The 27,107-nt window shown below is 40.3% G+C and overlaps 1 protein-coding gene across 3 annotated transcripts in view; it reads right to left on the reverse strand.

The window, feature by feature from the left end:
• Positions 1-27,107, reverse strand: part of ITPR1 (inositol 1,4,5-trisphosphate receptor type 1) — a 180,177-nt gene that overhangs the window by 139,265 nt on the left and 13,805 nt on the right. For all 3 annotated transcript variants that reach the window (XM_075053126.1, XM_075053125.1, XM_075053124.1), the window contains exons 2-3: positions 26,391-26,498; positions 22,526-22,596 (exon numbers count right to left, since the gene is read on the reverse strand). In XM_075053126.1, the coding sequence (XP_074909227.1) occupies positions 22,526-22,596; positions 26,391-26,482 (163 nt within the window). In that variant the 5' untranslated portion in view covers positions 26,483-26,498. The remainder of the gene's footprint in view (positions 1-22,525; positions 22,597-26,390; positions 26,499-27,107) is intronic.

Here is a 27,107-nt window from a genome sequence, read left to right on the forward strand (position 1 = left end):
TCTGAGTCTGAAAGCTTTATTTCTTGCCTGCTATTCCTAGCCTTGGCTTGAGTCTTTCACCTCACTTACTGAGGCCCTCTCCCTCTCTCTACTTTAAACAGTCACCATCCTTTTGGCAGGGGACCAGAGACGCTCTTGCTGAAGCCTACCAAACGATGCTGCTCAATCTGTCCAAGTTCACTCCGTCGCTGTACGCCACTCCCCTTCTCAGGAACACAGCACGGAAGACACCAGCAAATCATGCAGCTAATTAAAATCTGGCCAAGTCCTCCACAATGTAGTCTTAGCACTGAGGATTGCACTCTGGCTGTCATTTTAAAAAGTAGATTATGCTGACAAGGTATATATATGCTGTAAACACAAGTGCTGCCGTATATTGCCTCTGCTCAATTTGTCTGCAGCAGCGTACCAGTGTGTTACAGCAGAGAATAAAACACTTAAAGCACTTCTAAAAAGCACAATATTCCAGTTTGACAGCACTGAAGAGTTAAGCCGTGCCAGCACCGCTGCTGAAACACAATCTATAGCTTTAGAGATCAAAAATGAAAGTGGAAAATAGTCCCTAAACTAGTAAAACAGCCCCTTCCAGGAAGGGCTGAAGAGCACTGCTTTACCAAATAAGGCCAGTGAGAGCTGGAAGCCAAAGCAGCAAAGCCATGCTCTATTAAAAAAGCCAGACAGCTGGATAATAGAAATGTGAATAAGCCAGCCTCACTAGACCGGATTGCAAATGGGAAGAACAAATGTTCAGCGACCATGAGCGGAAGCAGAGCCTGCCAGCAGAGGCCTGAAGGCATTTATCCCAGCCGGCAGGAGCCGACAGCACATTCTTACTGGAGTTTGGTTTTTTTTTTTTTTTTTTTTTTTTTTTTTAAATGCAATGCAATGCTGTCATTCTAAACAGGCAACAGAACCACCACAGATTATGTCTGGAAAGAGATGCTGATGGGGCACTTAGCATCACCTGAAGTGCTTGGCACCTGAGTGCAGTGAACATGCAAACAAAAATCCAAATCCTAAAAATGCACTGTGTATTGTAGATTGACACACGTTTCACCCCGCTGTGCAAAGCTGCCAATATTCTACTAGATAAGGACAAGCACAATGATGGAATTGCAAAAGAGAATACTGTTCATTTTTCAACTTCAAAAGAAACTGAGTTGTGTTTTTTCTTCTCTCTTTTTTTAAAAAAAAAAAAAAAACAAAAAAAACACCACCACGGATGTCATTCAATTTATTTTAGTCTGCTCTACCATTACGTTATCTTCCAGAGAAAAGAAGTAGACATACGATCATCCATCTCTAAGGGATGTTTCACACAGGCTCCAAGTGAAAGCCTTTTGCAGAAATAAACACTCTGTGTTAACTTGCTGTCTATTTTCCCATGGACATAGCAACTTTTAGGACTCCTCAGTTTATCACAACTGGTTATGTCCCTGGAGAATAGATTGTAAGAGCCTGTGACAAGAGCACCAAAACTTTATACCATAAATCAAGGAGTTAACACATAACCTGTAAAGGAAATGATCAGCTTCACTTCTTTAACTTCTTGTCCAACTATTAGGCAGACCAAAAAGTTTGGTTTTAGGTGCTGTAATTTCACATGACAATGCCTGCCTCCTTCCCCTGAAATCCTTGAGACTAGAGCAACCAAAAAAACCCCATTATGCTGATACCACAGTAAGAACATCCAAGCAACGGACCTCAAGGCTTCTTATCCCTCTGTCACGACAGCTGCACCAGCCAAAGCAGGAGCTCCCCTGTCCCACGCTCACTTTCGCAATACTTGGCTTTCTAATTTCTGCACTCCCTCTTTATAGCAGTCACACCGGCACTCTAGCAAAGCCAAGCAAGGAGTATCCACCTGTGCATTCAATCCTGAATGCTGCTTGCCTCCTAAGCCAATTTACCTTCAAGAACACAATATTTACCAGTCATTGTATTACAAAGCCTATTAATTGTTGCCTTCTCACAGTGTGTGTGAATCAACAGATCCATTCATTTCAGTCCCTTCTCTTGCCAGCTGCAAAAAGATGAGCAAATCTGTACATTAGTGTGGCATTTGACAGTCACAGCTGGGAGGCCTTCACAGCAACACATAATCAACTGAAAAACAGGAGGGGAAAAAAAGTGATTAAACCTTTACCTAGCTATCGCAACAGCACTGATAAGGTTCTTCCTTAACACTGAGACTTCTGCGTTTTCCCAGCCTTTAATTGATGGAACTGAAATGAAGCCCTTGGACCATAACAAGGCATTTGCATTGCCAAGGGCAGCACCAAAAAGGACCGTGCATTACCATCTCGCCCTCAAGGCATGACCTTTGCCACCACAACATACATCCTTACCTGTATTTGTTTCTGAAAAGTCTACAGAAAATAAATGTATTCAAACCACTTTGCTACATTAATTTTAAAAATTTCCTTTTCCATAAAGAACAATAATGAGGTATTTTCAATGTTTTGAGCCATCTTTCAAGCTGCCTTATTGACGTAATGACAACATATCAATCAGTGCGGAAGAAAGCTGGTTTCAAAAGTGATGGATGGGCTGGTGAGAGCTATTAAATAACACCAGCTGCATCACTGTCTGAACACATCCTACACTCATATCCGCACAGAGTCAGCAAAGGCAGTTGTCTCGGATCACAAATACCACCTTTATCAGTAGCCTCAAAGCAGCAATAACCTCTGCAGGTCAGAAAAATGCACTGAAGTCCTCTTTTAACATTGTCCGCTCCCGGCCCTTCTCTTCCTTCGTTTCAATCACTGCCTCTTTGTTTTCAACTATTATTTGTATCGAAGTTGCATTAAAACTGTTTTCTGGTTGTGTCAGGCGGTCCAGCCTCTAATTCCAGATCTACATCAGGTTTATGCCCTGATTTTCAGGATTTCAGGTTTCGGATTAATTTAATCAGGTTTCAGATTAATTTTCCTTTTCTACACAAGATCTTGGCATTCAAAAACAGCAGAAGCAACTAAAAAACCCCGATTGTATCCAATAGATTTGATAATATCTGTTTGCAACTCTTGGTCTGCAGAGTGGAAGGGAGCCACAGTGCAGGCAGATGAAATCCTTTGGTGGGGAGATGCTGGGACAGCCTGAAATGGCGACTCACAGTCAAGGCAGCCCCAAACACGGACCAAAGAGCATCCAGAGGCAGGACCCAACACCGCTGGTTTCACAGACGTGATGGAGTGTTTTAAAAGTCACTGCGTCCCTCTCCTGCTCCACTGTAAATTTAACAGGAGTTTACAAGAACTACATCAACGGTGACATCTGAACAGTGTCGTTTCACCTGTCACGGTGCCAGTCGCTATTTTCAACTGCTAAAAAATGGCCCTTGGCACCGACAGCTCCAGGAGCACTCAACGCACCATCCCATGCCAGCTCTCCCGTGGAGGAGGTCTGAAACAATGCTTTCTAGATTTATGACTTCAGAGGAAAATTGTAGTAAGAGGTAGCACTCGGCTATATTACTCATCTGTAGACCCCAGGGATAATTTTTACCCACAACCATTTTAACACATGCTTTTGGAAAAACAAGTACATCAACCTCTTGAACCAACAAGTGACTCTCACACGATAAACGAGACACAAGTCATGAAAGATCGGTTGCATGTATTTTTGATATTAGAGATGCTCAAAAAATAGCGTCTGCCTCAGAGTTCAGAAATAAAGACTACTTCAGCAAATGGTAAATGAAATCCAGACACTGATGCTATCCAAAGGATTAATCATGGAAAGTGCCAACTGTACTGATTAAATATCTGGACCTTACTCAAAGATAATTGATACAAGCAGACCAAAAACTCCCCTCAAAACACCTAAGGATATGTACATTATGCAAAACAAAAAATTAAGTGACAAAGATGGGAGTTGTTTATCTATAATTTCCTGAGCTTTTAGATCTGGATGAGCACTTGGGACTTTCCTCATTGACTTTCAATTTTACTAAGTCACTCACAGTATGAAAAGGAAGTCACTAGAAGCAGTGGTTTAAATTTACTTGCCTGCCATCTGTCTGTATTTTTAAAAGGTGAACTTCAAGATACTGAGCATGCCTTCCTTTTGCCCTTTAAAAATATTCAAAAAGCCTGCTACTTCTCCATTCAAATACACGAACTGCACATTTTCAGGCACAAATCCATTATCTTCTTACTAAAGATCAGAGCACTAACAATACTACACATTAAGTTTAATGAAGAACTTTTTTAAGAAAGAAAGATTATGAGACTTAACCAAAAGATATTGGCTGGCACAAACTCACGTGCAGTGAATTATATTTCCATGATCTTCCACTGTCATAGAAACAGAGGACTATTAAAGACCTTAAGTGGTCATTAGTGCATTGCATCCTCCTGCTGTGTGGCAGCACAGGAGCACTTCCACTATGCATTTTCCCCTCTTGGTTACTCAAAAAGCTTTGAAGGCTTTTACAAGGTGAAACCATTTAAAGTATAGTTAACATTACAAAGACCCAATATTTGAAGAGAAACAGATGAGCTGCTCAAGGAAAGCATTGGAGAATCATGTGCACCATACAGCAGCAAGTTTCTGAGCCTAAACGCTTCTATGACATTGTGAGAATAATCACATTTTTTAAAAGGCAATATTGAGGCTGGAAGCATGGTGGTAGGTCACAGCACACGTGCTGCCAGAGTAAGGATATAACAGAGTTTTTGTATTCCATCCCTGAACTTGCACTACTACAAACATTGCCAAACACTATTATTTTCGTGCATATTATCTCCACTTCTTTACAATATCATGTCTTGAAAATTGTCATCAGATAGCCCACACTCCCAGACAACCCACATTTGGGGACACAAATGACCACTAAAATCAGAAAGCTTTCGGCCTTCACTCAAGAGCTGCTCGTGGAATACTAATTAACTTCATAAACCCCAACCTTATTCCATAGAACAAGTTTTTCTTGTCAAACATCCCCGTGTGGTACTTTTACTAATGAATACATCCAAATAACTGCTGAGTAGAAGCCTTAAGCCATATGCTTGTTATGTATACAAATCAACTTTTTTTTTTTTTTACTAAAAATATTTAAACTGAGACTACTGATACACCCACTGCTATGTAGCAAGGATGGATCCTTCAGTTCAGCAACAGAACACCCTTTTGCTCTATTCTAATGAAATCTGATGAAGAAATTATCCCTCCAGTCTCCGCTTTGTAAGGTCTAATAGATTTATGATGAAAGTTTTCATAAATCATTGGAAAATGGTAACAAAAATGGGTCAAAATGATTGCAACACTGACAGAGATGCCAGGTGTGCAGAAAGAATATCACATCACACTATCTTCCTTGATCTCTTGGTACTTGGGATTTCGACTTCCTAATGCATGGGAGCAGTTGAGAAGCACTTCTATCAAACCTGTACTCAGTCATCCCCACGACTGACCACTGCGACACATTTACGAGAAGATAAATGGACAGAAGCAAGCAGAAGGGGTTATGGAATTGCAATAATGGTGTCTCCAGTCATTCCACCATTACTTCCAGTCCTGCACTGTCAATTTGCTGCTCTGTGGGGATATGGCCAACAGGAAAAGGCTTCCAAAGCTATGGTAAATCTTAGCCTCAAACAGCACACAGCTACCCAAAGCGAACTGTAGGAATGCCTGACCTCACGAGAAGAGACAAACAAATGTTAACACACACAAAAAACCATCTGGCCAGGTCACAAGCATATTCCAGGTTACTTAATTATCAGCAAACTTATTGTGCTGGCTAGATTAAAAATTTGCAAAGCACTTTTAAAAATGCAATACAGTTGTACTGCACATCCTTGAAGGGCCACATCATTAAAAAGCAGTACTCATTTAAACAATGCATAAAGGTGCACAAAATTGCCAAGGCACTCTTGACTAAAAACAAAGGCCCACGACGTCCACCATGCATGTCCACTCTGTAACCTCTTCCCTCGCAAGCAGTGCAGAGAAAGCCGATTTCTTCTCTTTAAAAGACTCACTCTTCCCTATGTGCCTTCAAAGCTCTTCCATAATGAATGCACCCAACATTTGACAGCAAGAAGTTCCTAGGATTGTTTGCAAGAGCAGACTTCATGCGTTATCCTCCCCCAGTCTTCCTCCCAGCGTGGCCCTAAAGCAGCTGGTTCCTGCCTACTCCCACCCCACGCTCTCCTCCATGGCAACACTTCTGTGTACCAACAGGGAAATACACAGAAAAATGAATAAGAGATTATTTCTGTGTCCTCAGATCTAGCACCAGCACGATGCTAGTAATCAAGAATCATTGCAAAGCAAGATGTCCACTTCAGCAATTCAGTTGGTTGCATAAATTTTAATTGAGAGGTTGGACTAGCTCCATAAGAATCTAAAAAGCCCAACCTGACAGCTGGTTGTGCCACAGACTTGTAAGCACAGAAAACCCACACAGGATGCTGCCTGACAAAGCTCGATCTCAGACTATTAAAGAAGTCATCCTGCAGATCACTACATCTTATGGAAGGGTTATTCCATTAAACACCTTACTTTTCTTAATCATCACAAATATCTGGTCGCTATCTTCTATTCCTCCTACCACCCTCAAGCTTTTCTGTCTACTAAATAAGGATAAAGAGATATATTGCAGCCCTACCACATCGAAGAATAGATTCACATAGTTCCTTCCTGTACAATCTACTAGTTCTGTTTTATGTGTATTTATGTAGGTTCTGCTCAAAAATTTCCTTTGATGTGTTCAGAAACATCTCCCACCAGGCCACCCAACTGATTTTGCAAAAGCTCTGTCCAGAACCAACTCTCTGCAAGCCACCCATACTGTTCCCAAGCAGAGCTTGAGGACATAAAAACACAGAACAAGGTAGGTCTTGTCCTCAAGAACATGTAGTGCTGTACAGAGGAACACAGAAGAATTTATCTGAGGGCACAACCAGAAAGACTAGATATTCATACTGATGCGAGGATGTCCATGGACTATTCTGAAGGCGCCGTCTGACCAGCACACCGATCTGGAGAGGCCAAAGCACTGTACGAGAAACTGTTCATTTCTTCAAGTTAATTGATTCAATCCCCAAAATATCCAAGGAACGTTTTCAGTCCTTCAGAAGAGATCAGCATAATCCAGCATTATACTGCAATAAACATTAGACAGCACTGTTTCTGAAGCAGTCACTTTCCAATGTGGAAAAAAAATAATCTAGATAAACTTACCTTTGCATTTGCAAAATAATAAATATTTATAAACAAATGTTCTCCTTTCTACTTACCAGTATCAGGGTACTATGCCTTTACACTTCTTTAAAAATCTAAATATTTAAAGTATGTTTAAAATTAGCATAGTGCAAAAGATACGTCCAATAAAGTATCCACCAATAAAAACCATCTTTGGAGGTGGGAGAAAATCTTAGGGCTTCCAACATGAGCCCCACGCTAACTGAGCAGATATTCAAAGTAGCTGAGTCATTGTGGTTTTCTGAAATGAGCCTTTAACCACGACTTGAAGGAAGGAACATAAGTGACAGGCACTTCAAAATCTCTGAAGGATTAAAGTTTTCCTTTTAAAGTTACTGAGTTTTTAAGTCTAAGGCTGCAACTCATTTTCCTGACACTTTTTCTCCCCCCTTTTTTTATCCTTTTTTTTTTTTTTGAGTACTTTGATGTCTAGTTCCCAACAAAATGTTTAACTTTAATCCTGTATTAGCCATAATTTATACCCTGTATGAGTATCACATTGCTCTATAGAGTAGTTAACTGTTTGGGATCTCAGACCACACTGTCTCAGAGGTACTTCTCTCAGTCAGGACTTGCATTGCAAGCAAAATGGTCTGTGGCAATGGACTTGTGTGACTAATCTGAGATTTTAGTAAAACCTCCAGGTCTTTTTATTTTTTCCCCCCTTCAAACTCTCCAATTAACACCCCCTCCCCACTACGTCCAATTGTGGTTTTACAGCTATGGTAGCAGCAGGGCCAAAACAACAACCAGGCTCACTATACTTACAAAACCACAGAGCAGACAAACAAATCCAGTAGTTTCTGCACAGAAAAGGTACAATAAAGAAAGCAGAAAATGTAAACATTGGGAGTACCTGAAGGGAAAGCAAGGTACAGCAAGATGGAATTAATTTTGCATGAGAAGCAGACAGCTCCACTCAATCCCTTCCCAGTTATCATCAGACAGCTGCGTTTTAGGCAGGAACAAACCACAGCAAAGGATCACAAAGATCCTCAATACAGCACAGATGTATGCAAGCTATCAGTTATGAAATCTTTAAACACAGAAAGCTGAAAGAAAGAAATTTGTGCAAACAGAAATCCCCTCTCCCTGGAAACTGTCTGAAAAACAAAACATAACAAACCAAACCACTTTTTCTGATTTTTTTTTCCCCAAGAACTTTTACAGTTTTCCCCACAGTTTTGGTTTGCGTTTCTTTTTTCTTTCGCATTTCAGAAAATGAAAAACTTCAATGTTTTCATATTCTTTTCAATAAAGGATTCTTGGAGAAGTTACAAGAATAAAATAGTTTCTCCAGTTTTATTCTGAACATTCAGTTATTCTCACCAATGAAAAGAACAAGAATCCCATATGAACTCCTCACCTTCTCAAAAGCCTGCAAAGGACTTTCCTCTCTCCCTTGTGCTACTCCCTCTCCCCCATTCCTTCTGCTTCCCATTTAATGGATGCTGACTTGGGGTGCAGAGGCAGCACACGTGAATAGCGGCACCCCTCTGGAAACACAGCCTGAAATGAGTTTAACCTCAACACAGCTGCGGGGTTTTCCCTTGATCAAACATTTCATAGAGGCAAAGCACTAATTACATTTGTTCCCTTTATGGCCTTCTCTGCTACCCATATGCCTTCAAGGTCCTGAAAACTACTGTTCAGCATTGAGGATTGTGAAGAGTGAAAAACTATGGTGATGGCTGCTGACCTTCCAAGGCAGCTTCAGCTAAATACTAAAACCAAATGAATATGAAAATACCCTCTCAATTTTTTTTGCATCAGATAAAAATTAGAAATTAAATGTCGACCATAATATTAAGATTTAAAAAACCTGATGTCAAATATTAGTGGATATTCATAACAAACTACTACAACTAAATATAAAGTCACCTATATATAGTGTACTCCCTTCTCTTGCAATTTTTATTTGTGTAATATATATACACACATACAAGCAAACCTGTAAGGAGGCTGTAAGACAAATAAGCTCTTAAACTCCAAAGAGTTCTCTGCGCACGAATTCTGATCCCAATGCAGAATTATCATGTCGAGTTTCCCAAATCTTCACAAAACACAAAAACTTTAAGCACATGACTGACAGCATATGGAAAAAAATATATTTGGACTTAAATCTTGTAGATCATATTTGAAGGATCTTCTCATTGTCATTCTCCATGACCAAGGCCATCTGCCTGACAAGGAGTGGGAGGATATGGCTTATTTTAAAACTTGTCAATGATAACCAAGAATTATCTGCAAAACCTATATTGCCTTCAGACTTTACCTTCCAATCCCTAACATGTTAGCTCGTAGGGTGCTGCCATTCCTATTTGGAGAGTATGTACTTTGCAGCAGGGAACATTCTCCCATGTATTGCTCAGCACTGAGCACACGCAGGGCATGCCACCACCATCGTGTCTCCATAGCCAAATGCTCCTACACCAACCAGCAAAGATACAATTTTTGTTTCCCACGAAAATGTGGTAATTGAGTTACTCCTATAGTACAGTACCTCAAGTTCTTATCAGCTTTCATTCCGACCACATGAATACGAGATATATTACTTGCTTTTTAATCAATACAGAAAATGCACTTTTGAAGGATAAAACTAAATAAGTCAACACGAACCCCAGAAAAGTTGCATGTACATGTATGCTCCAAAAAGCACCTTTGCTTCATACTGATGTTAAGACATGAGCAAGAAGTCAAAGGCACCCGGATGCTTTTGACAAGAACATCTAGTTAAATTACCATAAAAACTCTGTAGTTGAGAAAGTCGTCTCCATCTGTGCTGAAGCCATTCGCAACCACACAAAATCACAAACCTACCACTTGGTTCTTCAGCCTTTCTTGGCAGCCCTTGGTGCCAATTAATCAAAACTTCCAGGCTGGACTGATGGAGCATTCGCCCAATCAGTACTGCAACTTCTGCTTTTGGGAGGTGTTTTAAAAAACACCGAAGTATCTAGCTCAGTCCTCTCTCTGGTCATGGTCAGCAACCCAGCTCCATCATCAGGCTCTAACAGTTTCACTTCAGAGGTTTGCAGAGAGAGGACTAAACTTCTCCTCTTTCCACTGGTTACATTCTAATAATACTGAGATTTGTTCTTGTTTCTTCAAAAATAAAATGCAGCTTTACGGCATAAGGAGCAGCTGTGGACTGGAGTCCCTAACACAAAGCAACCCTTTTCTACTGAGCCCCTACCCTCGTCCCAGAGACTGCCAGGCCACCACCAGCCTGAACCACTGCTTTTTGGGGTTGTTTGGAGTTAAATGGTGCTGGCTAGAGATCATGCACTGCTCTGAAGGGGAGGGAAAGGATTTTTGTAGATATAGCTAAGATTTTCTCCTTTTCAGGATGGCTGCTCCCTCATCCAGCTCTCTCACTTCCTCATGCCTACAAGTTCTGTGTTTATTTTTTCCTTGTATAATTTTTAACCTCAACGAATAAAAGGGCTGACATTCACTAAATACAAGGTCTAAGTGCTACCAGATTGCTCTTGCATAGCAAAGCATTCTGTATCCTTAATAAAATCTGACTCGGAGATAATTTGTTGTCGTTAAAGCAGAAGAGGATCCTGTAGCAGCATTTTCTACCAATGTCACAGTTTCTCTGCTGTCAGTAGAGCTTGGAGGTGTTTTCTTATTCTGAAAATCTGACTGAGAGCTACAGAAAGACTCTTCAACCAAAACACAATGAGTTATGTTTTCATTGAACTTCTGTATATTATATAATCAAAACAGATGATAATTGCCAACACTGAGAACTCAGCACTGATTATTTTCGTAAATTAGGTATGAAGGAAGTGTTAGTCCTAACACATAAGTAACTCTCTTACTTGAATGAATAATAAGTTGTTCATTAGAATAAAATTTTCAAGGAACACTGCATTTAGTGTCAGTCAATCTGTAATGGCTATTCTAGTGTTTGAAACATTCACATGAGACATGCCAACTTAAACGCTTTGACTTTCACAGCAAGATAACAAGAGCTACCGAGCTCAGATTTCTCAGCATCTCTCTCTGCTAGGCTGCATCCAGACCAGCTGAAGGTAGAGGCACAAACAGCTCCATTCCCAGTTACCAGCTGGCAGAAAGCCTCCACCTCAGCTTCCACAAAACTACGCCAACACTGCGTGCATTTTCTCCTTTGCCATGACCACAAAGTCAGAAGTTTAAAAGGCAAGTGCAGTGCATAAGAAACAGCCTCCTCATATGCCAATTTTTTTTTTTAAAAGCAAATGAGAACAATCAGCATAGGTATGTTTACAAACAATACTTTTTCTAGGTGCGAAACACAAGGCTTCTTTATACTGGTTGCATTTATTAGGGGCCACTAAATGCTAACCCAGGATTTTTGCAACTCTCTACCCCAGCCAGTCACTTGTCAAGCACGGAAACAAACCTTCCAGTTTATTCCTAAAGAATCAGTATGTGCTTTTCAAGACTGACCTCAAAGCAGCAAATTCCTTTCTGAATCACAAAAAATGCAATGCAGTTTTCAGTATCAAGAACCTTCACCAACAACTCACTTGTTTCCTAGCATTTGGATCACAAACTTTGAAGTTATGCAGGAAAGACTGGAGATTTTTTACATAGACAAGTCCCAAATAACAAGGAGCTTGACAGATTAGCACTGGCACCTTGATCCCCACCCAGCAATGTGAAGAACTCAGCTGGAGGTGCTATTAATGCATCAATAATTGAAGAAGAGAAATCACACTCAGGTGTTGACACATTAAGTACTATACTTCATCTTGAAAGATTAATCTAAATTCTGCAACAAGGAGGACAGGGTAGTCAATCTCCAGCAGCAATGTGGGAACAGAGGAAGATACGAGTGTCGCAGACTGCTCACCGAAGACAACTGGCAAGGTCTGGCTTTCATAACAGCACATTTTTATGGCTGGCTATGCTGGCAGCCTCACCATTTTTCTTCTGACTGCTCTCAAACAGAAGTACTTACAGCATTACTTCCCTGAGCTCACAGCTGAGGAGATACCACCACTTCAGTCAGGACTCTTGCCCAGTGAAGAACAGGCTACCCAGAAAATAAGAAGTGAAATTATTTAACTTTTGGATTGACGCTGGTTTCCTCTTCGACTAACGACTTCCATGTGGCACTTGGACACAGTACCCGTAAGACCTCGTGGTATGGGTACTTAGCATATTTATCTCTTGTCTTCTTAAGTAAATAACCTAAATCGAAAATATTTTTGAACTTTAAGTCCTTTCAAAATATAAAGCCTTATTTTTTAGGTAAAGTAAAATAATTGAAGCTTTCAGTATAACTTACTGCTATTGCAAGCAGCACAGAACTTCATTCTGTCCTAAAAGCAACAGAGAAGTGAGATTCTACAGAACAGACTCGCTGAAGAGTTCGACACAGACGAGATCCTCAGGGGTGTCACAGCATACTTATCTGCTCCCTCTGAAAATGAAACACCTCATGATCACATGAAGTCAAGGAGTAAGATGAAATCAAATTTGGTGACATAAAAATGTAAAGGGGAAAAAACTCGAGAACGAGAATATTGTTCATACCTCTGCCAAAGTAAAAGCTAGATATGGTTTCCTAAAGTTTACTGGGGAAGGCAGCTGGGTTTACAAGGCAGAAAAATGGAAACCCTTAAGCATAAACATGCCAATCCAAATCTTAATTGGAAAATCCAAGAATATGGATCACAGCTTCCTGCGACTGCGTGCCATATCAGGAATCATAAGCTACATGTCGCAGAAGCAAAACCAGGAGAGCCAAGAGGATCTGCTTGACAGCTCAGCTATGCAAGTGTCAGCACATTCAAGGTGAAAAATGTTTTTCTGAATCAAACTCCACTGCATTTGTCACCAAACCTTTGTGCTTCTACACATCCAGGACAGTCCAAAGCTAAGTCTCAGGAAATTCATGAAGTAAATTACAGTTGCTTTTGACTAATTACAGGTCACTTTTAACCTTAACTGCAAGGCACTGTCAGAACAGGTGACAATTCATTAGTAACTCACTCTGGCTAACAGGAATAACAAAAGCTCCCACCAAATCGGTAAACATCATTCAGATGCTTTAGATGCTTCTTGTCTAAATCTTATTCCCATGTATTTGGTATCTCTCAGGCACCAAGCAGTAAGGGAACACTGCTCATCACTGTGCAATACAGCAGGCAAGTCGGGATGGAGAGCTGGGTGACAAAAGCTCTCGTATCAGTACTGCCAGCAAAGCTGCGTTTCACTAGCACAATCCTGTACGTCAGACTTGCAGAGCAGGCAGTTCAGCTTCCTTAGCTGCAAACTACCATTCAAGACCTACAATAAGAAAAATTCTATCATGTTGGTGACTCCAGAAAGCTACGTGGGCAATATGGTTCAGCCAGGCAGAAACATTGAGCAGGCTGCATGAAAACTTAAATTTCAAACAGAACTGAATGAGACAGCTCACCTAGCCTACCGCCCCAAATTTGCATGTTACATATTTTTCTTCTATTAATGCCCAAATAACCAACTTGCACATAAGAAAATCTGATAATTCACCACAGTTCCCATATTGCCAAGAAACAATCTTTGATGCTAGGTTACCACAGTTTGATAAAATCTCACCCAAGGCTAAGTCAGTGAGCCTCAGGCGTAATAAATGCCACCAGTCCGGAACACCTGACTTGAGAGTGCAATATTTTACATGCCAGACCTTACCGACCAGCCTCTCTCTAAATCTCTCTCAAGTTTCTCAACACTTCAGACAACTGGTGAAAAGCTGAAGATGTCTAGTACCTAATACCTGGGAGACTGCTTCCCTCACACACATTTTTTTTCCACAAACTTCATGGCTTTATCCATCTGCTTCAGTATTTGCATCCTTCTATACAAGTAAGTCTCCTTCATCTGCAAAGCACTCAGGCTGTACTAACAAAAAGCACAACACTAGCTCTGAAGTTTATTTGAAGGTCCTCTGGAAGTACTTAGTATTGATGAGACTCATCAGCATCTCAATCTTCCCAGTTTACAGAAGAGACTCTGAGAGCTTTTAAAAGGAACAAAGCAAAGTAGATTGAGTGCACAGAATAACACAACAGTTGAGCTACCCTAAATATTAAGCAAGCCACAAATTTTAATAACTTTGCTATATTAAAAGATATGCACCAATGTCACCCCACCCCCACAATTCATCAAGGCATTTCACTCCCTTGGGCTCTTGTGACTAAGTATAATATTTCATTAAATATCCTGTTCATACTGGCTTATGTACTAGGGAACACACTAATTTTAGAAAACTGATTAGCTAGTTCTTTCTAACTGAATGTTATTGTAGCTAAGGTCAGATTTTGCACTGAAACTATGGCAACAAAGGCACAGTATTCTTTTGTCTACAAGGTTGGGGCTAGGTTTATTAACAGTACTGTTCTACTTAACAGCTAAGCACTGCTTTTTGGCAAGCCCTCCCCTCGATGCTACCTGAAATACCCTGAACTTTCCACAGGGGAAAACGCTCAGACCTGCGAGAGCTGTTGAAAAAGAATGAACATCCAAACCAGCGCTTTGCTTTATTTCTTCATTTTTCTGACATGGTCACTACACCAGTACCTTTCCCCTGTCGTTTTGCACAGAATGTCTCATCAGTACAGAACTACCACCCACATTTTTCAGATGGGCAAATGAAATGCACAGATCATAAAACTTCATACTAGGAGTTCAGTTAAATCCCCCCTCACTCTTTTGCAGTACCTAAACCAACAGATTGCGTTTTTCATACAGCATTCCAGTTATGCATATTAATGGCAACTTTCTATTTCAAAGGGGCTTTGCTCTGCCTTCATCTAGATGCAAAACATCCAAGATGAAAGCACTTTAAAACCAGAAGTTGGCAGACAGCTGTTTGACCACAGTACTCTCAGTACAGACCAGCATGCAAACACAACCCAGCCAATCTTCACAGCCTGTGCCTTGTATTCCAAACAGACCCAGCTCCTCTTCTTGTTCAGTATCGACAACTTTTTTACACCAAGTTAAACAGACCCTCTTGTAATCTGTGCCGCACAGACCTCTCCCATTACGGTCTTGGCACCACATCACTAGGACACAGGGAAAGACCCACGCTAAACCATATCAATTAAATCAATAATTATTTAGCCAGTCATTTATTCACTATTTCAGCAAAGCACATCAGCATCACGGATTTGGGATGTCTTTAGGATGTTCTGGTGCTTCAGCATGCATATCTACCAACTGGACTACAAACCTGTCTTGCTTAATAGGCCAGTAAGGAACCACACTGCAATAGATGTGGCAAATTAAATAAACCCAGCTTTCCAATTTACTCTCCATGACCCAAAAACCCAAAAGCTTCCCTTTGATTCCTGCATCCAATCACTACTGCATTTCAAAGCAATGCAAGCTACTTTTGCACATTTAAATAATAAACTATAGGACACAGCAGCTACACAAGTTGAGTATAACACCTATTCTCTAACTGTGCTCATAAGGGGAAAGCTCCAGTACCTCCTCTGCTCGCTAACATAGCGAGCCATGTAAGTAATTATCATTGACGAACCTGGCACTACCACAAACCCTGTGGTTAAAAATGTCTGGAGATAAGGTGTTCATGATGTCACTCTGAAGTCACCAGAGAAGACAGCGTACATTGCCTACCGCCTGAGCTGCAGAAAGGAAGGAGGCTTGGGAGCGCTCATGTACGTGATGCATCAACTCTTGATTAGGACTCCCTCTCTCCCAGGGTTTTCCAAGCTTTAGCAGATACAAAGCACATTTGTCTGTTTGAAAATGCAACACTTCTGACCTTTCAGTTTTTCTGAAATACCTAAATGCCACAGTGACAATTGTCTATAACATCTGCTTGTATGTAGGATGCAGTGGGCTAAAGATTCACATTTTAGAGACAGTGCTCAGGATTTCTTCATCGTATAAAGGGCATCAAATTCAAATGCGTACTAGCAGTTGGCAGTTTTCTAGTACAGTTCTATAAATACTTAGAATCATACTAAAGGATTCCTCATCAAGGCAGTGAAAAATGTATTTTGGATATTATAACTATATCCTAATTCAGCAAGATTGAAAGATTCTGCCTACACAAAATGGCCAATGCTTCAATTTTAAATAAAGAAATTACAGCCACAGCACTAGACTGTATTTTTATCATTTTTCTCTTCTATCGTGCCAACCATAAAGTTTCTTTTGATTTTACACTATACCATGATCTTGGTACCCTTTTTGAAAAGGGACTAAGAAACATAATTTTTTCTTTTTATGGCATTTGGCTCTTAATAAATCAGAGAAATTAATTAAGTAGGTGTTTACTATTGTTGCCCCACTTCCTACTTCTGGTATTCAGCGAGTGCATTTTAGTCTGTCTTGGACATCTCAAAACTGAAAAGGAGTCACTTTTCTATTGCAAACAATTTATTTCTCTTCAAGGTCACTGTGCTAAGCTTTGAACTTAGCACTCCAGCACTCTCAAAAGTTCTGCGTCCTACATGAAAAATGAATCATGCTACTTTATCTGCTAATATATGGTTATCAGAGAGAAGAAAGCCATATTTAGACATCAGTTTAAATACTCCTTAAAGGAATCTAGGCACTTAATTGATATACCCAAAGATTTCACCAGCATTAGAAACCCCATGTTCAAAGAGAAAAAGGAGCCTAAACTTGGCCATGCAGCTCAGCTCTAACACCTTTCTTCTTCTCACCATCATTCCAGGAATATGCCCTTAACCCTCTGCAAAACACCCACTTGAACTCATCTAATATATGCAGAAAGTCATACAATTCAGACTATTTCACATCAAAGTTAAAAAAGCAACCTAAGCTGATATAATCGCTTTCACCAGAGTAGATTTGGAAAAGTATGCACAGAGAGCATATGGAGAGCAATAGGATTTGAGGCTACACAGTTATCTGAAGCTGAACACATGATACGTAAAGGCTTATACTGCAAAAAATTCTCCTTGATGAGTACAAGGGACAGCACTGAACTACCTTACTGCCTAGAAAGTGCACTTCTATATGCTGCTAATATTTTTCCAAAACTAACAGGCAGAGGGATCTGGGTATTTGTTTTAGTTTGTTTTTTAATATTCTGAAGTGTTTGGGAAAACCATGTATGTGACCCTTCAACTGAAAACTCCCTTAATCTCAGTTCTAATGCCAAACTATAAACAAGCTTGCATTGGCTAAATAAGGCTAAATAATCCTGTATGTATGCAACACAACTCCACAGCCTCTATCAGTGCTGCATAAATTATATGGTTTCCTTCAAACTAAACAAAGCAGTAGTGTATAGGCTTCAGGTCATTGATGGCAAAGCTATGAAGAACAAAACGTGCCTCAAAACATTTCTGTTAAGGGGAAGCATACTGACTTTCATCAATGCTGAGCACAGTGCAAATTTAAGAATAATCCATCAAAAGAACTGTGGCATGTATGCAGATTTTTTTTTTATATGCATATATATTTATATATTAAAGCTTCTTTGTAGTGCCCAGGTAATTTCTTCTGTTGAAGATGAACCTGTAGTTCAAAGACAGAGACCCTCAGTGCTAGCCCCTAACACCATCAGACAAATCTAACCAAAGGCTTCGTGAAGGCAATATTCAGAAAGAGAATACAGTATGGATTAGGATCAAAAGAACAAACAGAATTTGAACTATTCATCTTCTGCTTCACCATGAGGGTATTTTAAGTCTAAGATATGGGTTCATTCCTTGAACATCTTGCCAAAAAAAGAGTGTTGCCCAGCAACTACTAAAACAATGTTCTGGAAGGAGGTAGCTGCTGGACAAATTAACCCAGTAAATGCCCTTTTTCCCTGCATTTCATGCAGCTATTGCAAAGCTTCTGGATCCCTGGCAGACAGATATGCATCCCAAATAAAGAGCTGTAAGGAATTTCCTGAGAAGGCTGTCAGACAGACTGTTTTGGTGTAGTAGCAATGTCTTGCATTAAGCAAACACATTTGGCTTAGCACAGCGCTAAGTTCCAATACAAAATGAACACAAATAAAACCTCTGCAAAAGCACATACAAACTAATAGAGCACAGAAGCAGCAGCTAAAGCACAAAATTATCAGCCTTGGGCTCTGCTTCAGCTTTGCCACTATTGCTACGTCTGACTTTAATTTGCAAAATAGCTATCCGTCTCTGCATTTAAGTACGAAACACGGGTGCTTTTAGCCTAGCTAGAGGGTCAGCTGTAGTTCATACTTTCCCCATAAACCCATGCATATTAAAAGGATGTTCATTTATAGTCACTATTCAGATGCACACTCATACTGAAAGATGGCAATTAGAGCAGCGATTCCAGCTTTATAAAATACATAAAATGTTTTTTTTGTTGTTGTTCAAAGCAGTGCAGATAACCAAGGAACTGTCACACTCTTCCTTTTTTTTGGAGACTTGTACAACTAGCATTTTTTCCAGGAATCTCATCTGTACACAGTACATTCAGACCAGTTAAGTAAAATACTCTTTTGCAAGAATTTTCATACTAACATTTTTAAAAAGAAACACCCTAATGAATGTACTCTTAAGTCTTAATATTTTGCAAGGCAGTATTAGAGGACTTTTGAACTAGATGGAGCTGAAAACATGAAGGGCCAGAGAAACACTGTACTTGAAGAAAAAAACCCATACACCCAAACCACCATATTTAAAGTGGATTCAGAATGCCAGAACAAAAACCAAAATCCACTGAAATCTCACAGACCATCATTACCACCCAACCTCAAACCACTAACTTCAGGTGCTATCTACTTCTGATTGGGATGGAAAAAAGGAAGGAAAAAAAGAAAATCAGCCTTCACACCCTCAAGTGATCAAACTAATATTTTAGAGACCTAGAGGCACAACAGCATTTAATACGTGAAATAACTACTGGTAAACACTCACAGTAACTTGAGGGTGCTGGACTAAAACCTTCGTTTACAGTTCTTTCCAACTCTGGCACTTCAGTTTTTCCCATCTAATAGACCCTCTGAATTTTATTTTTTTAGTGTCTCATTTACACTTCTACGCCGCACTCCAAATCTTACCTGAACGCCATCCCATCTTACTCTCAGCTTCCTCTTGCACTTCATCCCTTTCAGGGCTCCACCACCACCAGATTAATGTCAGCCTACTTTTTCCACAACTTTTGTCAACAAAGCAAGCCCTCGTGTCCTCAGGATACCTCTGTACGTTCTCCTCCAAGCAGACTGAAAGGCTCTATCGCTCCCATCTCCGACTCCAGTCGTGCCGCTGCAAATCATTCTGTTCAATCCAGTTCATCCAAACACACACCAAGCTTCCCCCACTGAATTTTCCTTAGGACAACTTGAAGCCAACATTTTTAAAAGGAGTGACTTACTAGCACACAAAACCCACCTCCGTTTCAGCTACGAAGTGCTTGCTTTTAGAAATGCATTCCTCAGGCAGGGACTATTTTCACACCACAAGCAGGTTATCAGCGTTTAGTGACAGCATATACTCATGGCTAAGTATTACTGTCAACTGCCTTTCGTACGAGAGGCTGTCTCCAGAAAGAAGGATGGTGCGTACGCACCACCACTTCGTGCACAGCAGCTCTGCTGCATTTCAAGGGTCTAAAGTAGAGAGGAAAGAAAAACCACCACCCTCTAGACCAGGGCCTTGCTGCTGCCACAAGATGCAACTGATGAAGTGTAGCCTAGGCAACAGGACTTTTTAAAACCTGAAACACCCATGGCTAAGAAAAAAAGCAGGATGGATTAATTTTGCTACTGGATAGATATGCTTTAGTTTCACACTGAATTTTCTTAGAGTCATGTATGCATATCTCAAGCACTGAATCTTGCTTCTAGATACCTCTCACCACTTTGATTAAGCGTGAAAATTATATTTACAACTGTTTTAAATCTGCCCACAGAAGAGAGATCTGCTCAGAGTAGCTTAGGAATACATTTCCTAAAAATACTACCCAAAGAGAGATCCTCAAGACTGGCCACAAAGTCACACGTACAGTATTCCTTCCAGAAGGTGACTTCAGATTTGACTGACCTGCGTCAGGAAACCTTGAAGCACAGATTGTTTGAAAGAGGATTCGCACATAGGTATAAACCAGGTTATAGCATAGAGGTGTTTTTCCAGTACTGTGTAAAGCTATAATGTAAGTCACATTTGATTAATTTTGGTCCCGCTCTAATGAGATTTTCAAAAGTTACTTCGCAGTTACCAGTGCCGGTGTTTTGCGCCTATTCGAATTCAAACCAAGGTCACGCTTCTTCTCAGGCCTCAAACTGCAGTGATCGTATCGGCCGTGATGACTAGAACAGGGTATATGAAACCATTGAACAAGCATAGGCACCACGTACAAAGTTTACTGGATAGTGGAACATTTCCACATCAGTGCCCACCCCAGGCTGCTACTGTACAAAAGGTATCTTCTGCTACTGATCTACTAATCCGCTGTACCGGTGACACAGCCCAAGGCAATGAAGACTAAATCTCAAGTATGACAAAACTAAATATTGGGACTACTGAATTACATTCATCAGATGCCCACGGTTGCTTTATATCCCAAATGTAAATGCTGTTTGGATAAATGCACCTTAGGGAAGACCTCGTGTTCCATTTGCAGGGGAGGTATTTTTGCAAGGTGTCATAAAAATACCAAGTAAGACTGCAGAGACATGGTTGTAGTTCCTGACCTTGTCAGAGACTTCCCGTGCAACACTGCAAACAAGCCTCTGGGTGCCTTTACTTTGTAATAAAAAACCAAAAAGGGGGTATTTTCCATTTGAGTTGAAGATGGTGTGATAAAATTCATTATTACTTCTTCTGAAATTATTTATCATGGAAAGCATTTTATCTTAGACTACACTTATAAAGCATGTGTATAAATAACAGAAATGCCTGCTAAAATTTCATGACTTCTGTTGCCTTTTACTATTGAGCATAAACTTCCCCATGAAAGCTGTAGTGAAGTAACTACGAAGGTTGGAAAAGGTTCACACCATTCTTTCTCCATGTATAAATTATAAGCAATATGAGAACATTTACAATGCCTAACCACAATGTTTTATGCCAGACAAATGTGTCTCTGTACTTGCAGTCCCTAAACTGTGCTAGCAAGAATTGCCTTTTTCTCATTCTTTTCTCTCTCCCCCTGCCTCCTTCTACACCCAGCAGTCTCAGTCAAACCTGGCTTTATTCTTTCATATGATTTTAACATCAAGAAATGCCTAGAGTCAGGGCTCTAGTTCACATAAAACCATTGTTGTTGTTCTGAAGAGCTTAACGTTGAATGCTAAAACTTCCCCAGGTTGCCTCTTTAGTATCTGAATAATGAGCTATTTAGTTTTCCGGTAAAAAGGGAGAAAAACCAACAAGAACTCACAGACTTCAGCAATATTCTAAAAAGAGAGTTTCATTATATGAGACATCTTCGTGTCGTGGCAAAAAAAACAAAAAAACCCCCCTAACAGCAGCATATAAAACTAGCAGTACAGAAGGTATATGATTTTCAAGGGCAATCACCTGCAGTCCTGGCCAAACATGGATAGAATTATGGTTAATTCTGAGCCCCTGATAAAGGCAAAGCATAACCAAGGAAACAAGATTCATCCAACAAAGAAACAAGACAAACAGTTGCTGCTACATCTGAGAACAGCAGTAAAAGGTAGATCAAATTTTTAGAATATTTGGCTGAGCTATCCTTTGGGTAAAAGATGCAACCAAGGGGTGAAGGAAAAAAAAAAAAAAGAGAATTTAAGAAGGTTTTTCCAAGCAAAATCCCAGTTAGTGCTTCTCTTCCTGCTTGAGATTTTTCTTAAACAAATCAGCCTTAGCCAAACTGTGCAAAGAAGTAGGCATTAATTTCTTATCACTAAGCAAAAGTTTCCTGGCAGAATGAAAGCCAAGTCAAACCTAGTTAATATCGAATGAGGTTAAACAACAACAGTTGTTACAAACATTTGCTCCTTTTCATTTTCCTCTTCTCTGAAATAGGTTTGGTACTGGGTAACCAAATGGCATGTATGGAGAAAAAGAAATGAAACTTACAGGGACCCTGTTCTGAAAAGTTCTGAAACAGTTCTGAAAGCCAACCTTAATTGGCAACCCCATCTCTACCCCCTCACAAACCATTCTAAGTCCCACAATTCACTTCACATAGACATTCACACTTTTATATATATATATGTTTTCTTTTTTTTTTTTCCCTCATGAGTTGCCGTTCACAGAAGAAGATGACACTAAAATATTCTATAGAAAGCATGGAGGTCAAAAATAGTTACACATGATTGCACAAAATGAAGGACAACTTCTAACCAGAAGGCTAATAAGCTGCCTAACAAACTTACCTCTGAATTTTTTGGGTGGGTTGTTAAGATCACCTGCTTCTGGCTGTACAACACACCGATCATCCACAAGGCTGCAAAGAAATGAGAAGTAAAGTGAGATTCTATTCCCTCGCCATTGCTTACATCCTTGTTATCAAAACCAGAGTTGTTTATTTGCAATGTTTTATCCGAGTGGCCACTTCAGCAGAAGACATTCCCCAAATGCCAACTTATGCCAAATCTTTCTAAGAAGCATGCAGCTAATTTTTACTGTTGCCCAGAGCTATGCTCCTGGATAGGTGGGACAATAAATAAGTCATTGCTCCTGTATACTGCATCATCTTTATGTCCCCTCCTTGAGGTGCAGACAGAACAGCCCATATTCTAGTTAGGTGAGAGACAACCTTAGAACAATTATTGCCTCTTGGACAGATTTGAATAACGTTGCAAATGGGTTTATAGGAAGGGTAGAGAACAGGAAAATATGACAACTATGCAAACTGGACACTAACCCTATGACCCCTTAAGTATTAAGAAAAGGCAGAAACAGGAACTGCCACAATAAAAATTGACTCCCAAGAGAAAGGAAGGCGTAAATATACCCTCCTGCTCACCAGTCACAAACACGAGGTAAGTAAATGGATCAAACTAACCTCCTCCTGTTCTAGCAGGAAGGAGGTGAATTGGACAAGTGAACCCAAGAGATTCCAATAGGGAATGCCAAGACAGAGCTTCCTGTGAATACACATGAGCAAAAAACCCACAGGGTCAATTCAAATCCCACAAAATGAAAAAAAATAGTTAAGATGCACCTGTCCCCACTGTTCTGCCCTTAGCACACTTTGGATCAACATGGAATCACGCTTTTATCAAACACTATTTCCAAATTGTGAAAATGCAACTATAACCAAATACTCTGTAGTTTCTGATTTGATCCTAAATGACTCAATTTGGCCCCTTAAAACCAATCTGTCAAAGAGGCCTTCTACCCAAAAGTAGAAAGTAAAACTCCAAGCTCTTAAAGGTTTGAGGGGTCCATTCTCATGCAGAATCAACTTGAGAAAGATTGAGACCTAGAATATGAGAGTTGTTCCTTGCAGAGGCTGGTTACATGCAGGGAGCATCTTGAGACAACAATTATGGAAAATAATGAAGTGCATAAAAATTAAGAGATCAGAGAGACTAAGTGGACTCAACAGTTCTATGCATCTAAAATTTGCATATGCAAACATTCAGAGTAAATTGCTTTTTCCCCATGGATTTTCTCCCTATTCAGTATCATATATACATATATGTGCTCCAACAAGAATGGCAGTATTAATATTTGAGCTGACTGAAACACCTGCTTCTAGTAAACAAAGGGCCAAAAAAATATCAAGTCAAATGGGTTACTCTGATCATCCCCCACAGAGATAATCTCAGTGCAATATATGCCTCTCATCCTGAGATTAAATTGAAAGTAAAGAGGAACTTCCCAAACTACTAAGAAAAAAATTTTACAGGGTGAAAAACACAAAAGAGGATATATTGTACACCAGTAATCATAATGATGACAGCACTGAGTTTGGGAAACAGCAAGAGTAAAGTCCTGATTAAGCAACAGTCATGTCATAGGAATATTAAATAGGAACACTCTTCAAAGATTTAGAACAACGTTAGAATGTATAGTGGTATCTGCTTCTCAACCTTCATTAACCACATGAACAAGTCATTACACATTGTTATGACATAAGACTGTCAAAACTCCACATGGTATAGAGTACAGTTAAACTGAATCTTTCCTTTTGCTTCTTTAATTTTCTCCAGGACAAAGGCTAAATTAAATATGGGACAAAACTAATTTGATTATGAAGGCTTATTAAGATGATAATGCATTTCATGTTTCATATAGCAATTGGGATTTCTGGCTTAAATTAGGCTCAGAAGATGTGTGGCCATTATATAATGCAGTTACCTTAAAACAGTACTAATCAAATCAAAGAGGATGCTTGTAACACTAAGGGATCTTTAGAAGTGCCATAAGAACATCTCATCAAGCCTAGAAAACACATGTGCTTAGGGCCTGTAATGTCTAAAAGGACTACCCATGGTGAAAAATATCTGCTCAGCAATGCCATAAAAAGCCACAGCCACCGCATAATGTTCATCATGCACTGTATGGGATTAAACATAACATAACAACTTTCTACTTGTTCTGGAATTATTTACTGCCAAACTTGCTTCAATACTAGGAAGAAAAAAAATAGCCAAATGTATAGTATCGCTTAATTCATTTTGCCAGTTTTCAGCAGATAGTATTTGGCCAGTTACACAGCTGATCGAATACTGCAGAGTGTACATGTCATATTTGACGAGTACCTGGGAAATTTGTCAAATACATTCGCCAAATACTATTCAACCAACCCTACTTACTACATCCCTTGCTTTTATCATACCTTCTTTCCCTTCTGGCAGCATCCCATATTTTCTTCTCTTTCCTATAATAGATCATGGTGCATCTTCAGTATCTGCTTCCTTCTCTGCCCCCTTATTTTCCAGAATCCTAATAGCTAGAGGACTAAACCTACAAGTTAGTTTGGAGTCACTCAGATGAGATTCCAGCCCATCGTTTCCTGCCGAGAGACTTACCAGGATGCTGTCTTTGTACCCTGCTTGGGAGCTCCATTTATCAGATGCATCTGGACAGTAGGCATCAAAAAATTTGCTGTCACTGTACCCACCCTGAGGCCCTTACGGCTACTGGAAATGAGAAAGAGCATGTTGTGTGCGTGCCCACTCACCACATCATCAAGCCTCCTGGTTGCTTCTTTGCTACTCATTCAAGTATTGAAGTACCACAGCAATGTGTCATGCACGCTACTTCCCTCCCTCTAATTTCTCACTGCTTCGAAACAAGGTGGCAGATGTGCTCTCTGAGCTTCTCATCCAGCCGCCTGCAAGGTCTTCCAAATCAGTACACAGCTCCTCTGCCAGCTTCTGATGTTCGGAGAGATTTCTCCTCAGCAGCAGTTGAGCAGAATAAAACATAACCTGTCACTCTTCAGAGCTGTATTTCAATTCCACGGCTTTTCTCCGCAAACTCTTCCTTTTCCTATGTGAACGGCTACTTTCTGTTTAATGAAGTAGCGTACGCTTCTCACTGCTTAAGAGGCACTCTCCTACAGAGCACCTACTCTGACATCTTTGCAGAAGAAAGCGCAAAGGAGCTCTGTGGGGAAGCACACCGGGGGCAGGAGCCGGCAAGGCACGGCTCCCACCACAGCTCCGGGGTGCTGACCATTGGCAAAGCTGAAGATTCAAAACATGTTCTCCTTTGCCTGGAGAGGAACAATTTTGTTCGTGTGAGAAACCTCAAATACTGGAAGACAAAACTAGTCACAGTGGTTAAGTTAGTGGTGTATAAACGGTTTGGCTAGGGGCTTCTTCTTTTTAAATATACATATTTTTTATTTTTTTTTTAAAACTACTTACATTGCCTATACTACATCCTTTTTTCCAATCAGCAGACTGCACTGGGGCCTATTCATTCCTGACTGGGCAGGGCAGGGAGGGACAGGACGGGACACACGGATGGACACGGGACAGACAACAACATGAAAATCATTTGCTTGCATTCATTCCCTCTACCCACACCTTAACCTGACAAGCTTCTTCCTCCCCACCAAGGACATCAAAACCACACCACAGCCATCAATATGCTCTCCATCCTCCCGACATCTAGCTTGCCATATCGGCTTTAGGCCGTTCTTAAATTTAGGGCCAAATCTGTACGTAAAGCTACCTTGCTTTACCCAGTATTTCCTGGGAGTCAGGCTCAGGATAGCTAGCTGAATTCTGCTAGTCCTTCTTATGGATGTTTTTAGTAGAAGAGAACAGCTGTTCTTACCCCAAAGTGCTAATAAATCCATTTGTTGAGCCCTCTGCATAGAGAGAACAAATATCTCCAATATGAAGGAAGCTCGACATCTTGTCAGTCATCTCTGGCTTACTGCCCCTGGAAGAATAAAGCACAACGTTACTATTTATCAGGCAGAATTTCTCGGTACAAGCTACTGGAGGTTACAACAACAGGATCCTTTGCTTTTGTCTGTTCATTTGTTTGAAATACTGAACAAGTCCTTGCACTGGAATTTCAGGTATCAAAGAAAACACAGCATGTCAAAATGCTTGCTTAGAAAAATAAACTAGGGAAAAAAAGGCAGCTACTGGCATCCCCTTCGGTGTGGGAATTTTACGGGGAGCCGTATTTGTCCCAACAGATGCTCACAGCCATTTCGGTCCAGGCGTACCAACCCGTTTCATCCCATCTGTGAGAGGGAAAGGGGGAAGAAGAGTGGGCTGCCTCAGTTTAAGACATATTATTTGTACCATCTAAATAACAACACGTTTCTTTGCCAGCTTCTTTGTCAGAATCAAAGGTAGGTTTGCGCATATTTTAAAGGTCCTCTGGTGTGCTGGAGTGGTGCTCGTGGGAATTGTAATGTAAAATATTGACATGATTGCTGTCAATACTTTTTGGTCATGTCAAAATATTGACGTTGACCAACACCAGGGTAGCAATCTGCTTACATCTGCAGTCCCAAAGACAGCATTAGGTGAAGAC

Source organism: Buteo buteo, chromosome 21 (assembly GCF_964188355.1).
Source record: "Buteo buteo chromosome 21, bButBut1.hap1.1, whole genome shotgun sequence".
In the NCBI taxonomy this organism is placed as follows: domain Eukaryota; kingdom Metazoa; phylum Chordata; class Aves; order Accipitriformes; family Accipitridae; genus Buteo; species Buteo buteo.